The 18,208-nt window shown below is 41.5% G+C and overlaps 1 protein-coding gene across 5 annotated transcripts in view; it reads right to left on the reverse strand.

Moving 5' to 3' along the window:
* The window catches only part of SPAG1 (sperm associated antigen 1), a 69,199-nt gene that overhangs the window by 14,723 nt on the left and 36,268 nt on the right, over positions 1-18,208 (reverse strand). For all 5 annotated transcript variants that reach the window (XM_053208408.1, XM_053208409.1, XM_027064129.2 and 2 more), the window contains 6 exons: positions 16,447-16,821; positions 16,024-16,123; positions 10,548-10,700; positions 6,027-6,193; positions 2,736-2,868; positions 725-851 (listed from right to left, as the gene is read on the reverse strand). In XM_053208408.1, the coding sequence (XP_053064383.1) occupies positions 725-851; positions 2,736-2,868; positions 6,027-6,193; positions 10,548-10,700; positions 16,024-16,123; positions 16,447-16,821 (1,055 nt within the window). The remainder of the gene's footprint in view (positions 1-724; positions 852-2,735; positions 2,869-6,026; positions 6,194-10,547; positions 10,701-16,023; positions 16,124-16,446; positions 16,822-18,208) is intronic.

The raw sequence follows: 18,208 nt of genomic DNA on the forward strand, positions 1-18,208 counted from the left end.
ATTTAAAAAAACCTCTAAAGAGAAAAAAATTAAAAGATGTGAAAGCTTATAATGTGTGAATTTCATTGTATTAGACCCTAATCAAGTTGATTTTTAAGAAATAACAATTTCAAGAAATGCCATAGCCCAGTATGTTCTGACTTTTCTTTGTGACATTACTTTGTACAAATATGTACATTCATTCAAGTTTTCCATGCAGAAGAATCAGCCTAAAGAAAAGTGTAATTATACAATACTTTCTTTGCAAATAATGGTGTGGTTTTCTTAGAGAAGAATGCCACTCTAAAGCAGCCAGTTTAAGGCCCAAATCACCAGTCTCTGATGTCTCTACCAACTTTCGCTTGGTGAACCAAGCTTCCATTCTGATGCCTTCCTCCCACCCCACAGACACCTCAATCCTTTGGTGGAGGAATCCAGTGGCTGCCTTCAGTGATTCAGTAACATACCTTCCTGTTCCATAAAATGGATCTATCATTAACTAACAAAAGTCCTCGGAAAATCCGGAAATAAAATAATAATTTTTGAGCTGGAAGGAATCTTAGAAAATATCTAGCTCCACATTAAAGGTAGGGGAAATCTGAGGCCTATTCTAAGCTTTCAGGATTGGTTAGCAAAGAACCAGGATTAAATCCCAGGATAATCTCACTCCCAAGATTCATGTTCATAAAAACCACATATTGTTTTCAGAGCTGAAATTTACTTATTAAAATGAAGATTTCCTCACCTTGAGTCCTTTATGAGCCAGAGCTCGTCTGTAGCACGCTTTTACATTCCTGTTATCTATCTCAAGTGCCCGATCACAATCCTGCTTTGCCTCTTCAAATTGGCACAGCTTCAAGTAACACAGAGCTCTGGTAGAATGTAATTATGAAAGCAATTACGTATTATGAAATGCAAAGATAACACTATAAATTTAGATAGTTAATAACAATCAGAACATAGCTCAATAAGTCTGTTGGCTGTCTCATTGAAGCCTAACATTTTATTCTAATTATGGCATTTTCTTGCAATATACAGAATTATGGCACTGGGGATACAACTGCAAACAAGTACAGCTCAGGCCCCTCAAGAAGGCTATAGTCTAAGTGGAAGAGACAATTAAAATAAGCAAACATAATAAAATCTGAACAGGATGCTCTGGGAACACACAGCTGAGAATCTTACCAGATCTGGTGGGGCTGAGGCAAAGGCAAGAGTAATCGGGGAAGACTTCCCAGAAGAAGTTACATTTAAGTTGAAGCCCAGAGTAGGAGGTGAGAATTATCCAGTGTGAAGGCACTGGGCTGAGAGTTAAGATGCAGGAGGGGAGAGGGTGGCCAATGGCCCAGCAACGGCAGAGTCTCACAGTGAAAGACAGAGAGCAAGGTACTCTTGATGAACTAAGTGCCATATGGCTGGCTGGGTGCAGGGATGAGGTAGAAGGGCGGTCAGGCCAGATGGGGAAGAGCAAGGAGCCTGAGCTTTATCCTGAGCTTCCAGCAAGTCCACCAATGGGTTCTCAAATAGGGGCTAACATGTTCACCATGTTTTAGGAAGATTAGTCGTGCTGCAATTCAGAGAATGAGACGAGAGGGAACAAGTCTGTTCTGTGGAGGGGGTAGCAGACATCTCAGAGGAGACAGTGGTGATGGGACATGGGTGAAGAGGAGGGCGGAGAGAAAGGCTCCCCCAAGAGGAATTTAGAAGTAGGACATCTGAGCTTGCAGACACACTAGGAGAGGGACACATCGGTCAGGAAGGCAGAGAGGAGCGGAGTGCTTAGGTCTGGAGCCCACACAGAGATTTGGGGGGGACACAACTGAAAGGTAATGGAACTGAAGGGAGGATGCAATGGCTCAGAGAGCATGCAGAGTGAAAAAGGGACCTACACCTTCAGAACCCCGAGAACGGCTGGGAAAGAAAGGCCCATAGAGGAAGAAAAGAGCCAGGCAAGTGAGTGTCTGCACTGATGCCAAGAGGAGAGGCGGTTTCCAGGGAAAACTGAGTGGCCATTAATGCCCAGAACCGCAGAGACTGAACAGAAGAAGAGTAGAAAACTACCTGTTGGAGTTAATGACAAAATTTTTAGCAAAATGGTTGCCAATAGAGGAAAACATGTACAAAAACAAAGCAGTGAGAAGTTAAATTAAAAAGAATTCATCTGAAATAGCTAGGAAATCTTGTGCTGGGAGTCCCTGCTCTTTAGGAACTAAGCCTTCTTCCTCATCACCCCAGACTCTACTTACTCCTAAAATTCCCCAATCACCAGATTTCTAGAGCGATCTTTTACCATTATGTGGTATAGATGGCCTCTAAACAGCTTTCCAGAACAATCTGCCTATTCTTGCTATGCACTGAAGGATGCTGGTCCCCTCTCTTAGGACTTCAAGAGAAAAAGGACACTTAAGAACTAGTTTGAAAGGGAGGTGACTCCTGCTCCTACACGGAGGATGATGTGCAGACCTGACTAAGCCACAGTGGGTCCAAACGGCCAAGACGGGACAGTGCAGCAACGTCAGGGCGGCGAGGATGGCCTGCGGAACCTGTGTCGCAGATCAACCAGACGCCCAGCCCGCCTCATGCTTTCCATCTCTCTGGAACTTCTATGGCCCCATCTCTTTAAAGAATACTCACCTAGGACAATATGCTACATAAATTGTCAAAATTATGGGAAAAAAATTTGGCAATTAATTTGTCTGTATGTTTTAATTAAAAAAAATGAACGTAAGAAATACATAAAGTTACAAAGAACTTGCCTGTTTGTATAAATGGCACATTCCTTGTTGTTAATCTTTAAGCATTCAATGTATTTACTAAGGGCATCTTTATACTTTTTGTCCTTTACACATTGATTTCCTTCTTCTTTAAGGGTTTTAAACATTTTTTCATCTATGGGACACCCCCCAAGGGGAAAAAAAAAAAGAGGAAGGATTCATATAAGCACCTCTACAAAATCTTCAGTACATCTGTAAGTAGATATTCTATTGCAAATTAACCTGACCACACATAACATGCAGAGCTGAAGTCTACGTGGAACAAAACTTGGTATACAAATTAAAAAGACAAATTGGCTGTAAGTACAAATTACACAATTATTACAATATTTTTTCAAATTAGAAAATAAAATATAAGTAATTATATTATTTTATCCATATTGGTATGTCCTCTGCTGAAGATACAAACATCTACAGTGTTTGGTGGGAAAACTATTTCATGAAAAATGAACAAACAAACCTGTTCATGCCTGAGGCAGACATCTGGCCCCACATTTCCTTGGAAGATCACACCTCCTCCACCCTCTGTCCTGTAGTTTAGGTAAAGCAAACCGTACCCTAGCCCTACCATTTGGAGTAATCTTTATTTTTTTACTAATCAGCACATTGTATTTCTTTAGCCACAATAATCTAATTGGTCAGGGATGGGCCTATGAGAGCCAATAAGATACACTTAAGATTTCTGTGGCAGCTTCTGAAAATTCTTGGCTCTTTCCAGTGGAAAATGAGGAGGAAAGGAGGAGCTATTCTGCCATCCGATGATACAAGGAGAGAGTCTGTGTGTCTAAAAATGGGCTGAAAAGAGCAAGAGAGAGGTCAAGATAGAGAGCTAAATAAGAATCTCCGAATCCTGAATCCAACCATCCCTGCAGCTACATTACTTGCGGACTTTTCCATGGTACGAGCCAGTAAACAACCTTTATTGCTTAAGCCATAAAGGGTTGGGTTTTCTGTTATCTTCAAAGAGAGAGTCCCAACTATTACATTACCTGTTATCATGCAGTGATCATGGCTGACTCTCTGTTTAGGATCCATTTCCCCTTCCTAAGAGTGCCTTGATATTCATTCAGCTATCACCCCTCTCCTATTAACCCCAGGTGTTCAGGGGAAGCTGACTCCACTGATCAAGAACTCAGGCTTAAGCCAATCCAGGCATGCCATTCCTTCATCATAGGGACTGGCTCAGGAATGGACACATGACCCATTAGAGTAACTACCATTAGATTCTGGGCCAAGAAAGGAACAGGATAAAAAAGCTAGGGTTTTAGGTGTAACATATTTTCTCATTGTTAAATTAATGTTGCTAATTTATTGTTAAATTAATGCCACCCAAAGCAATGGCGTCTCTCTCCCTTTAGACATTCTTAAGTGCACACATGAAGCCTAAAACTGCTGCGGTTCTATTATTTTCCATCAGAACTTGAGCCCTGATGAGCTGTGCCTGGTTTTAGGGCCTGCCTGAGCCCTTTCAGTTCCATGAGCCAAAACCATTCCTTACAACCTGTCAATAGATTTTCTGTTACTTGCAATCAAAGTTTTTTAACACACATAAAGTATGAATATCTAAAGTTTTAAATCTGTGTAAATTACCCAATGGAGTCACCTGATATAAAAATCCATAAATTAAAATTTAAAATATCTTTAAATTTTATAATCTAAAAATCTTAACACACTAAACTTGTAATATAAACTTGGAATATTAACAGTAATCTTATTTGTCCCCTGCACAATGGCATGAAGTAGTAACTTCTCATCTTTTACTTTAAATCACAGAATATTAAAAAAAATTTTTTTTTAAGTTTATTTATTTATTTAAAGAGAGACAGAACGAACAGGGAAGGGGCAGAGAAAAAGGAAGAAGAGAGAGAATCCCAAGCAGGCTCTGCACCGTCAGCACAGAGCCCGACACGGGGCCTGAACTGCTGAAACCTGAGATCACGACCTGAGCCAAAACCGAGAGTCAGACGCTCAGCCGACTGAGCCACCCAGACATCCCAATCACAGAGTATTTCTAATGTGTCATGTTTCAAAAGATCTCATACAATGGGGCCAATGACACCCCCCATAAATCTAGCATATATAAGCCCTAAAACATAAACAGAGTATTACTCTGTTTTAGGGCTTATATAACTTGCTGAAAAACTTTCCTTAAGCTTTTCCTCCCCCAGTGTTTTTAAACCTTCGGTATCTATTCTAATAATCACATAAAAATGAACAGAAAGAGCTGATTATACTTGTGCTTATAATTAGCTATCCCATATCTACGGTACAGTTAGTATATTCACTGTTAACAAACAGCTACCCTTTACTGACCAAATGCTTTGTGCGAGGCTCTAATGGCAAACTCTAGAAAACCAGAGAGCCCCATGATTTTCCAAGGACTGCTAAATAATCATAAAGCCCTGGGGCACCTGGGTGGCTCAGCCAGTTAGGCTTCCAACTCTTGATTTTGGCTCAGGTCACAATCTCACCCCAAGTCTGCTTGGGATTCTCTCTCTCCCTCTCTCTCTGCCCCTCCCCTGCTGGCACACGTGCGCACGCTCTTTCTCCCTCTCTCTCAAAATAAATAAATAAGCATTTCAATAAATAAATAATCTTGAAGCCTCAGCAGATGTTCCCTGCATCTTCTTTCTAGTCATTGAAGAGGGTGAGGGTCTAAGAGAAGCCACTGGAACATCATGACTCAGGAATCTCAGGGTGTCTACAAGATGAGGCTCAAGGAGATATACATAGAGTTCCTAAGCAGGCAGGAGAAATGGGGCCTCAATGGCTTTATGCAGAAAGCAAGAGTAAAGTCAACACTTATTAAACACTGTACAACGTGATGAGGTAGGTACTAAGGGAATGCAGATATGTTAACAACTATGATATAAGGCAGAAGAAAATACCTGCTAGATATTTACATTGTAGGATTTTACTTTATTATTTCAAACACGCCAATCTTATTATTTTAGCCCTGCCACATATAGGCATAGTAGTAAACTAATGCTATTTTTCTTATTAATAATTATGCTAACTTAACCTTTATTATTTTGTATGCACATCTCCATTTATTCCTAAGAACTCCATGAGATAGTTACATTTCCTCCTTTCATACACACTAGGACACTGGATGCATGAAACAACTTAAGACTAGTTAGGGGGAGAACAGGGTCTTTAACTTAAACCTGGGTCTGATGCCTGAGTTCATGTCCTTCTCCTTCTGCTTTACCGAGAAGATATACACACAGCTCAAGACAACCCGCACGAGAAAGGATTGTAGGCCTCCCCTACCTGTGATGCCAGGCTGGGAATGGCTACAGGAGTCTCCCACTTGGTCTGGGGGTGTCTCTGTGGCAGGCTGCCAAGCTCGTAAATGCGTGGAAGTGGGCACAGCAGGAATGGGTGACAGCTTCTCCCGCCAGCTTGGTCCATCCAGATTCATTAAAATTCTTGTTATCCTAAAAAGAAAATGAATTTTCTTGATTAATCATGCCATTTGTTTTTTATATCCATGAAGCTCAAATCAAGAGTAAGATTTACAAACATTGCATTTGTGTACTTCCCTGCAGAAAACAGTCTTAAGCTGTCTGCTGTCCACAGACCTTTAAATGGTCTTTAGAAGGACTTTTAAAAGTTGCCAAAAACTATGTTAACTTTAGATCCTTTTTGTAGAAGAAAAAAGTGAAGGCCTTTCTAACTGGTTCAAAAAATATTTTTAATGTAGATGCAATAAAACTGTATTTTTTTTGAAAAAGTGAAAGATAAAAGCAAAATTTAGAAGGCCTAAAAGAAACGTCTTGCATAACATTTAATGTAATTATTAAATTGATAATGTATTACTCTGGAGAATAACCAAAAGCACTTCAGAATTTCTATGCCCAAACCATACACCAAAGACAGGTGTTCAAGACTAGCTGCCGAAAGTGATGAGGACAAGCTGTAATGTGGAATGCTGTTTTTTCTTAAAACATTTCCATATTGCTAAGATACTCTTACCTTGTATTTTTTTTGCCTCTAAAATTATCCATTAACTACGTTTTCAAACACATCATGATGAAGGGACAAGATACTGGAGTCTAATACAAGGGCCCTTGTATTACTGACATTTACTCATGACCATCAAAAGGTTCAGATTAACATCTCCGATTATCACTGTGTCATCATTTTAAACACACAAAATATATTTAGATTTAAAACAAAATTGAATCATGTATTTGAAATGAAACTGGTTTCAAAAAGGTGTGCCCCGGGGCACCTGGGTGGCTCAGTCAGCTGGGCATCCGACTTTAGTTCAGGTCATGATCTCACAGTTTGTGAGTTCAAACCCTGCATCGGGCTCTGTGCTGACACCTAAGAGCCTGGAGCCTGCTTTAGATTCTATGTGTGTGTGTGTGTGTGTGTGTGTGTGTGTGTGTGTGTGTGTCTGACCCTCCCCAGCTCACACTGTCTCTCTCCCTCTCTTTTTCAAAGATAAACAAACATTTTTAAAAAATTAAAAAAAAAAAAAGGTGTGCCCCAAGACTGAGAAGGTTTACTGGTAATTAGGAGAATGCATTCAAGTTAGTTAACTCAATAGTACTTTTTGTGCGAACAGTTTTTATTTATCTAGACACAAATACAATGCACATACTTTTTCCCCAGTTTTTTAAACTGAAATTTCAGTTATGCTGAAATTGGTTATGCTAACCAACTCTCACATATTTTAGTGAAAAAAAAATTTTTTTTAAAAAATAATGTAAAACCACCCACAAATGCAGAAAAAAAAAAGAAAAGCTTTAGAAAAAAGAATTTTCAAGCAAAACTTGTATTACCAGCAGAGAGGAAGGAAGAAGCAGCTGAAAAGAGATGATGTGTTGCCAGGGAGTAAATAAGTATATGCAGGGAAATTTAACATATAAGATTCCTGGAGAGGAAGAGAGGAATATGGTTAATGAAAGACAGAAACAAAATAAGCACAGATGTTTAAACCGGAAAAAAAAAAAAAAAAAAAAAAAGCTGTTGTTGCTCACATGGAAAAGCATAAATATGGGATTCATGAAAAGGAACAGTGAAATTTTAAAAATTGATATTTTATAGAAGAAATACAGCAAAAAAAAGCCTCCTCACCTTCTTATAAAACATCAGTAAGAACCAATTAAAAAAAACTTACAAGTCAATTTATGTAAAAGGACCTTCATGAGGACATATAAAAAGTATAACACAATCCTCAAAAAGTTTAAACATAGAATTCCCATATGACCCAGCAATTCCACTCCTGAGTATACACCAAGAGGAACCAAAAACAGGTATATAAACAAAACCCTATGCACAAAATGTTCAAAGCAGGCCGTTCACAACAGCTCAAAGATGCAAACAACCCAAATGTCCACCATCTGATGAATGAATGAACAAAATGATATATATCCATATGATGGATTATTCAGCTATAAGAAGAAATGAAGCACTCACATATACCACAACAAGAATGAACCCTGAGAACACTGTGTAGGTGAAAGAAGCCAAACACAAAAGGTACCTCCTCTAGGACTCCACTTATAGGGACTACCCAGAATAGGGAAGTCCATAGACAGAAAGCAGATTAGTGGTTTCCAGGGACTGGGATAAGGGAAAATGAGTGATTGCTTAATGGGAACAGAATTTCCTTTTGGGACGATAAATGTTTTGGAACTAGAGCGAGGTGGTGGTTATACAACATGTGAATGTGCTAAAAGGCCACTCAATCGTGTATTTTAAAATAGTTTTCCCTTCTGTGAATTGTACTTCACTTTTAAAAACTATATAGTGCAGCAGGTTCAGAAATGTAATTACAGCCTGTCAGATATAGATTTTTCCCTTCAGACCTTCCAGCCTTATCACTGTGAACTGTTATTTCCTAAAATACCTTTCAACAGGCCTTTCCTCTCTGTCAGCTACTCAGGGGCCTTCCCAACTTTGTTTCACAAGAACCTCTAACCGTGAGAGGATTCTACTTTCCCCAACTACCTTGGATATGACCAGACAGAGCAGGACGGGCAAATTCAAAGCAGAGCACAGGAGTGAATTACGCTGTTAGGGAATGACTTCATTCAACACATTTTACTGAGGATATTTACTGTATGAGGTACTTCAACTACAGAGATGGATAAAACACAATTCCTGACCTCACAGAACTTCCAGGAGAATGAGAGAAAAATAATTTTACAAAAAGAGAGGGACAGAGAATTTACAAATAATATGGAAGCTGTGTAATAAAAGGCACAGTGTTCTGGGGTCACTGGGAAGAGAGCCTGAAATACATGTATGGTGAGGCAGGAGGTGGGTGTATCTGTGAAAGTCATTCCCTAGAGGAAGCAGACCCTCTCCTGATAGACAGGAAGGAATTAACTAGACAAAAAAGAAGAAAAGTACCTTCAAGCATATATGTGGCAGTAGATGACACTTTGGCAAGGCAGCTGTGCCACAGGGCAAATGGCTGGAGAGCTCCCACGTGATGCTGCCTGATTTTACAAGATCAAGATCAAAGAGTCTGTGAATGCCCAAGGTTCCAGCTAGCCCCACTCTAGATCCAATAAACAGTATATATCCCTTTTAGACAGGTTCCACGTGACCAGAGAGTGAACGTTCCAGGAGATGGCCATTGGCTCTACATACAGATCTTTCCGACAGTTTTCTCCAAAGTGTGGTGAAATAATGTAGGAAGGTAAGGCATGATTTTATAAAATGAATTAATCTAAAACATGCCACTCTCATTTCCTAAAATTTTGCTCAAGGTCTCCTCATGTCCCATCAGTGCTCTTCAAAGACCACCTCAGGCACTCTCTCTCCAACAAGTGAAGTCTACACAAAGGTGGCCTGGCCTGTTAACCCCCACCTTCCTAACCATTTTTCACAGTTGGAGATAACCTGTCTTGTGTTTTTTTCATCTAACTATATTCTGGTTTGCTTAAATACAGAGACTATATTATTTTTCCCCATTTTGTCTCTTTAGGTGGTGGGGGGGTGGGGGACATGGTACACTAGACCAACACGGGGCACAGCGTAACACACATGATTATACTTTGGACAAATGGAATCAGAAAATATTATACATAATTAGAAATATTGCCCCACTAGTAATTTTCAAATTTCACCTGAAAGCCATTTGACGTCTGGAAATTCTTACCTTCCCATGCTCACTCAGGGGGTAAATAGGTCATAATATAAATTAGATCCAAATTCTTTGCTATTTCACCATTGTAAGTTAATACTCATCCTAGATGAGTGTCTAAAGGGCATATAACACAAATATCTAGCAGGCTCATGAAGACATCCGTTCTCCTGAGGAGAAACAACAGATATGTTTCCACTGACAGATGTGGTGCCAATGAGCATGTGCAAAAAACCCTGTAGGAGAAGAAGATTCAACATGGCAGTTTTCACTACATTTTTGGATCCTGTCCTATAATTAGTACTGATTTACAACATCACTGAAAACACTTCCTAACTCCACAGATATTTATAAATACTGAAATTAAATGCTGTGCGCTCAGAACAGCAAAGATCTGTACCCTAAGTTAAAAAAAAACCATAATTACTGAACAGTAATAAATGGACCAGGAAACAAATAAATACAAAGGTGTCAGAGGACAACTCAAAATGTACTGCAGGACAGTTAGAAATTAAGTTATAGAGAAAGAACTGTTTGGTTTTGATGGGAGTGAGAGAAGGCGATCATTCATGCAAAGTAAATAATAGAAGAGTCTACACTTTGGTAGTTCTTGCAGGTGGGGAAGAGAAAAATGTAGCTCCATTGTAAAACAACTAGACCTCAGGCACTGCTTCGGGTTAGGTTACCTGTTAATACTGTCATTCGCTAGCTGGATTGTGCAGTCCATTTGCAACACCGTTTTATAATCCACATAAGCTTTCTGATACTGCTCTAAAGTTTCATAGGCCATTGCTCGTCGAAGAAGAGGTTTGATGGAGAATGGATGAAGTTCCAGAGCCCTAAAGACAAAAATATTACATGTCACTTGTTCTGAAAATTACTTTTTAACTTATACTAACTGAATGTACACTACAGTACCGGACTCTCAGAAATATTTTTACGTATCTGCCAGTCCATATTGGGGACCTAGGAACATACTAGAAAGGCAAACTCAGAGTAGAAGAGCAATCAAACTTGCATACCTCATTTCAAACAGTTCCAAAGCACTCTGGCATTTACTCTTTCCCCCACTGAGCCTGAGCTCCCTGGCAGCAGGCAATGTGTCTCACCCCCTCCAATGCCCCTCCCCTCCCCTGTGCCCTAACAGAGCCCACCGTGGCACCAGGTACAAAGTAGGCTTTCAAAAGATTGTTACTTACTGATGGATTAAAAGGAAAATTTTTATCTACACCTATGTGTTTAACAAGGCACCTTAGCACAGAACCACAGAAGCTTGCAATACATTTTGAAAATCAGCTCTCTGAACTTCATACAGTTTATTATGATTTACTTGCTGCCAAAGGGCTTAAAAAATAAACTGGAGGGAATCAAGGAAGTATATGAGAATTCCTTATAAATCATGAATTTTCATCTTGCACTTTTTAGGCTACAAAGTATTTCTAACATCACAAGAACATACAATCAAAAGATTGAATTTATGAATGAAAACTATCAAACTTAGTTTTAACAAACTTAACAAAAATTGTAAAGTATGGTGTGCACAGATCCTCGGAAGAGCCCACTTTCTATATAACCCATGAGTGAGCATCTGCTGCACCAGACTGTCCACCCTGGGGATGGCAGGTCTGCTCTTCTGGTTAACTCTTCTGTTCCATGCAGCTTATAGATCAGCTGCAGGAAAAGCACGAGTGAGGGCTGCTTTACTTTTCCTCCAGCAGTCTTGGGGATCTACTGTCTATTCCTGTCTACAGTGACCTGGCAAAGAGCAAGCTCTGACAGGACATCTACCGTGTGCTGGTCACTGTAGACATTCTCACAAGCCGGCAGGGTAAACAGTCCCACGTTCATTCTGCAGGTGAGGGGATGGAGAGACATGGGGCCATCTGCCCACATGTCAGTTCTTTTGAATTTAAGCTTCAGGAAAGCAAGGACACTGCCTGTCCTAAGCACCACTATATTCCCAGTGTGGAGATCAATGCCTGGGCCAGAGGAAGCACTTCAGCAAACACCTGATTGAACCAATGCTCTTTCTACCACAAAACAGTGCAAAAATACTATAAATAAAGGAACTTCACTGGAGTCATCTGCCACTGGGACTCCTTCACAATTCTCCACGTCATACTCAACTGCACGTGTGGGTGCATTCCCGGGCTGTGTACCATAGAGGCTGTCATTAATTAGCTTCAGTTCTTTAAAAAATAACACATTTTGTTCCACCCAGGTGTTAGGATTATGGGTTATTTTAATGATCTCCTTCGTACTGTACTGGGTTTAAAAATTTTTTTCTGTAACACATACATATTACTTTTGTAAACAGTAAAAGTTACTTTATTTTATTTAACTTAAAAAAATTTCTTCTAACATTTATTTATTTTTGAGAGAGCACAATAGGGAGAGGGGGCAGAGAGGGAGCCATGGAATCTGAAGCAAGCTCCAGGCTCTGAGGTATCTACACAGAGCCCAACGCAGGGCTCGAACTCACAAACCATGAGATCATGACTTGAGTCGGATGCTTAACCGACTGAGCCACTCCAAAAGTTATTTTAGAAATTAAGATCAAGTAAAAGCTTTTAAACACTAGAAAACAGATCTCTGAGCATCAGGATCTATCACTAGTACCACTGCCTTAAATCTAGCTTAGTTTCATGCTTCGGGGATATTAATGGCATGAAGAGGGATTGTAAATACGTGTAATACTTACACAACTACCTCATTTCCCCACAACTACCCCATTTCACCACAGACTTCCAATGCCCAAGGTGCTATTTAGCCACTCAAGATGGATTTGAGGTAGGCGTGGAATGTAACACTGCGTGAGATGATGCATTAATTTTTAGCACTCCCAGCCTAGTAAATGCAAGGTTTTTTCTCTTTAACCACAAGCCTGAAAATGAATACGAGCTTATAAATGGAAATTCTGCTAAGAAAAAAAAAAAAGGCATTCATTCATAAAAACACAGAGAATTTTTAAACCAGAGCTTACAAAAACTTAACTATTCAAATTAACACTTTTAAGGCCCTACAGAGTCTTCTAATCTGAACCTTGGCAGAGAGCAGCAGAGGAGCAAAAGCGAAGAATTATCAGGCAACATTCATTTTTATTGAGCCTGTCAAAATACCCTTGATGGAAAGTCACTGAAAGATATTTTGGTATAGTTTAGAGAACCCAAAAAAGTTCTCTGGCAGATGGGAAAAGTGAAGACTTTTTTTTAGGTGATAAAGAATCCTGAGAACAGACGACAAAGGTAATTTCTAGGATAATGGTTTTAAACTTCAGCTTAGGCATCATAACCTTGTTTCATGGCTCACCTGGAAGTCTAAAAGAAACATGGAGATACTGTGGCCAGGAGACGGGCAGGGCCCAGAGCTCCCTGAGCTCTCCCAATACCCCTTATACTCCCAGTAGTGATTCTCCCAGCACACCCCGGGACAAACCTTAGAGCAAGTGCTTCAGAACAGGCCCCAGGAATTCAGACACATAAAATCAAACATTTTCTTCCCAAAATGCATACAAAGGTATAGATCATAGGTCAATCTACGAAAGCTAATTCATAGGATCCCCTCCGCTCCTTATTTTAAAGTTTGCTCCCGTGAGTTTTTCTTTTTCAATGTTTGACTACAGCTACCACTTGCCTTGTAATAAGGGCTCATGGCAGAAAAAACAACTCTCCAAAGAGCAGACAATTAAGTGAAAAACTAAATAGGCTTCCATTAAAATGTATGCAATCTTCTTGAGATGAAAAGAAAATACAGTCCTATTTCTGCTACTAAATGATTCCTAGTTCACACAGATTTAAATACATTGATTTCAACATGTTCGCAAAAGCCAATCATGGTTTCTCTGGCATTAAAACGAGTTTGAGACTCACCGCTCTGGAGTAAAATTATCTCATACCCCTTATGTTGGGACTCATAAACCAGGTATCAAGAAAACACCGAAGTAGGTCGGCCTCTACGGAGGTCAGCACTGACCAGCAGAGCAGGATTCCTTGGCCTACAACACAGCTCTTATCTAAGGACATCTTAAATAAACCACTGCCACTTCCCTCCCCAGAAGGCCATCTCCTGCTCTTCTTCAAGACAAACCTCCATTCTAGCCTCCCTAGACACCATGGCTGGAATCCCATCGTTGACTTCCTCCCAGATCGACACTGAAACACAACAAATTTTATGTCTGCCATCTTAAACCATCTCACTTAAGGATAAAGTGAGTCCATTTGTTTTGCAGTGGCTTTAACTATAGAGGTCTCAAGTTTTTGTTTTTTTACAGTTTAGTTTTTGAGAGACAAAGACACACACACAGCGTCAGTTGGGGAGGAGGGGGACAGAAGCCCAAGCAGGCTCCATGCTGTCAGTGCAGAGCCCAACTCAGGACTTGATGTTCGAACCATGAGATCATGACCTGAGCCAAAAGTCAGACACTTAACTAACTGAGTCACCCAGGCACCCCTAGGGGTCTCAAGTTTTAATTAAAGTCCTGAACTTGCTTACTGCAGGAAGACCTAAGACCAGTCTGAAAGGTATTAGCAACAGACACTTGAGCTACAAGGTTCATAACTGCAAATCACAATGTGCTTGATATTCCACAAATTCACATGGTCTTGTTGGTTAGTTATGGGCAGTGGTGAATGTTGAACAACCGGCTCTCCTCCTAGGGAGAAAACCCCAGATTTGTGGGATTTGCTAATTTTCACAGTATTAGTATGCCAAACAAATTGGTAGATTTCAAGCTACCAATTTGACTTCAACCAGCTCACAAAATTCTAAAAATACAACAATTAATTAGTGTGAGCTAGCACAACAGTGGATGGGGTCTACAGTCAGGCCCAAGTGAACATATACAGTATTTACTTTTAAATACATAAAATTGGGAAAAAGAAATCCAAGCCCCTCAACACTTTTTTTAAAAAATTCAGGCACAGATATTATAAGTTTTTACCCATATCAATATACTGATACTATCAATGAAAAATAATTAACTGTTCATCTTTTTTTTTTTTTTTAACATTTATTTATCTTTGAGACAGAGAGAGACAGAGCATGAACGGGGGAGGGTCAGAGAGAGAGAGGGAGACACAGAATCTGAAACAGGCTCCAGACTCTGAGCTGTCAGCACAGAGCCCCACGAGGGGCTCGAACTCACGGACCGCGAGATCATGACCTGAGCCGAAGTCGGCCGCCTAACTGACTGAGCCACCCAGGCGCCCCTAAACTGTTCATCTTCTTGGAAGGTTATCCACATAAATTATTGTTCAAACTAGGACTTTTGAGAGTGAAAAAGGGTGACAGTAATAATTTTACCACACAAGAGTAAACCAGGACTGTGAACATCAAACCAGGACATACAATTTATTTGCTAGATACTTAATAGTAGCTTCTTTCCAAAGGGCTCCTGAAGCAGGTTTACTCCTTGATAGTGGAAGAAAACAGTACTTTTTATTCATGTAAATATATTCACCAATTTCAGTATGTAACTTGTTGAGTAACATGGGTGACCACAGTGCTTGAAGGATGCAAAGCTGTATGTAAAATATGGTTCTGGTCCTCACAGAGCTCAATATTCAGTGTAGTGGATGACACAAGTACCCACAGGTGTGAGAGTGACAGTGCAAGGGTTATAGCCATTCAAGTGACTAGGAAGGCAAAGAAGAGGGAGGGGTTAGTTGAGCAGGGATTTCAGAAGCAAAGATGTGCAGAGGGCATTACAGACAGTGGACCAAATGAGAGCAGAAAGCTTGTTCAGGGGGCAACGTGGTAAAAAGGGAGCCTATAATTATCTGGAACACCATACTGAGCCACTGAATGCCTATTTGAAACATAAAATAATGCTTCAGGAAAAGTTGTTCTGACACTACAGTGGCTTGGAGGCAGCAAAGAGGTTACATGGAAGGCTTGTCCAGTAGTCTAGGATATGAAAAGAGCGTGAATTAAGGTGGTGGCTGTAGAAATGAAAAAAGTTTGCAGTCTTCTGTTAACTGTCTTCAGTTAGAAGTTTATGAAAGAGAAGAATTTATGACTTCCATGTATAATTCAATTAACATGTCTTAAAAAAGTGTCTTAAGAAATCAGATTCATGCAAAAATTTAGTAAGCAATTAAATACTGCATTCATCACACTGGAATGGTAAAACTCTCTTGAGAAACCTGAAAATGGGCAGTTTACCTGGTACAATCTTGAATGCAGCCGCTGCAGTTTCCTTCTTTTAGGTAACACGCTGCTCTATTTGAATATAAGATACTTAGATCATCTGCGCTTCCACTTCCTAAAATCACATTTAATTAAACACGGTTAAAATCCATTAGCGCAGTCACAGTTCACCAGCACAAGACGACTGAGGTCTCCAGGGACACTGCAGTCCTGCAGGCCGCCCATAATGCGGCGCCCCGGGAGCGGCCCGTGCCCGTAGTGGCATGCCCGCGCACACACTACGCATTCCACGGTGCTGCCCGCCCAGGTCGGTGCCACCCCGCCCTGGGTCTGTTCCGCATGAAGGAACGCATGCACGCGAGCGCCTGTCACCGGGCGGCGGCCCGGCAGGTCCCGTGAGCCGCAGCCCTAGGGGAGGCGCGGGCGCTGCTCGCCTACCTGCAGGCTCCAGCTGCGCGATCGCCGCCGAGTACTTGAGGGTCGCCTCGGGGAACTGCCCGCTTCTGAACAGCTCGTTGCCCTGGCTCTTCAGGCCGGCGGGGCCGAGAGGGGCGGCGGGGGACGGGGGCGCGGCGGTGGGGTCTCCCGCGCCCCGCCCGCCACCAGGGTGCCGGCTGGCGCCGCCCTCCGCCGCCGCCGCCGAAGCACGCGGTCGGCCCCGCTTGTCCGCGCCGGCCCCTGGCGACCGACCCCGCCGCGGCGCGCCCCTCTCCGACCGCTTTCCACCCTCGCTCTTGCCGGTCAGCTTCTTCTGGATGTTGCCCATGGCGCACGGCTCCGCGGCGCTCCTGGCTCCCGCCGGCTCCGCGCCCTCTGTGGGAAGTTGATGCGGGAAGTGAGTGTTTGCATCATCAGGAGAAACTACCTACCGCGGCTGCCGCGGGGGTGTCTGCGCAGACGCACGGCGCAGCGCCCGAGGGGGCGGGTCGCGGGAAAGGCCCGGCGGGCACCGCCCCCGCGGGCGTGGAGGCACGGTTCCCGGCACTTCCAGGGGCAGGTCGGCTCCGGGGCTGACCGCCTGGCCCGGTCCTCCCGGCCGTGCGTGGAAGCCGCCCCGTAGTTAACTCGTTAAACGCCGACGGGTTCGAGGCGGAACCGCTGTCCAAAGTCATTCCCTATGTCAAAGCATACGTGGCGAGCTACAACTTACAAAATATGTGTACCCTTCTCCCATTTACAATTTACGAATGAAGTTACTAAACATTGAATACAATAGTTAATTGCACCCAACGTCAGAGTACCATTTTCTTACGTTAAAGGACTAGGAGAAAAAGATAATGCGAAAGTGAAATAAAATCCAAGTGATTAAATCATTTAAAAATGAATTTAGCAAAGAAGTGATATAAAATAGGTACCAAGTTTTTAAAGGGAGCCTTAAAAACAATAAATTTCCCATTACAATGCTTATGCAAACGTAAATTCCTTTGATCTTAATTGAAAGATTTCAGAGCCCACTTTGGATCCTCTTTCTCTCCCCCTCCCCTGCTTGAGCTTGTGTGTGCGCCCGCTCAAAGTCTCTCTCTCTCTCAAAAATAAACGTTAAAAACAACGAAAGGAAAAAGAAAACCACAAATATTTAAATGAAAATCAGTGGATGCTCACCTTAAGGCAAGCGCTGAGTATAAAAACACACATACAAGTGTAATAACCAAAACTGGCTTCATTATGAACACAATAAAAAGATCTTGTTATAGCAATAAATCCTGAGATTGGACCCAGTAAGATTATTAGAGCAAGGCTCCAGTGTTCCTCATCTGGTATCTGCTGCTCAAGTCCCCTCCCAGCATAAAACCAGATAAAAGCATAGATCAGTGTCAGCAGAAACAAGACAATTTAGTACTATTTTCTATTACCTTGTACATTATCCCCTCAAGTCTGTCTATTACTAAATAGCTGCAGTTTATTTGGAACTTAATACGGGTCAATATCTTTACATAATCATTAATCCTCAAACCAAGTATTATCATCCCCACTTTACAAATGGGGTAACAAAGACACAAGGAAAAAGCTAAAGAATGTCCTGGAGCAAAAGAGCTAGAAATCAGCATAACTGGATTATGGGATTCCAGGGAAATGAACTGAAAGTCATACCTCTTCCCTTAAGATTGAAATGTCTTTGAACAGCTTTGTTAGTCTCTACAAAGGTAAGCAGAGGCCCAAACATGAAAGACCTGTGAGTTCTGGCGGTACTGAACTGTGG

The sequence above is a fragment of the Acinonyx jubatus genome, chromosome F2, assembly GCF_027475565.1.
Source record: "Acinonyx jubatus isolate Ajub_Pintada_27869175 chromosome F2, VMU_Ajub_asm_v1.0, whole genome shotgun sequence".
Taxonomy (NCBI): Eukaryota; Metazoa; Chordata; class Mammalia; order Carnivora; family Felidae; genus Acinonyx; species Acinonyx jubatus.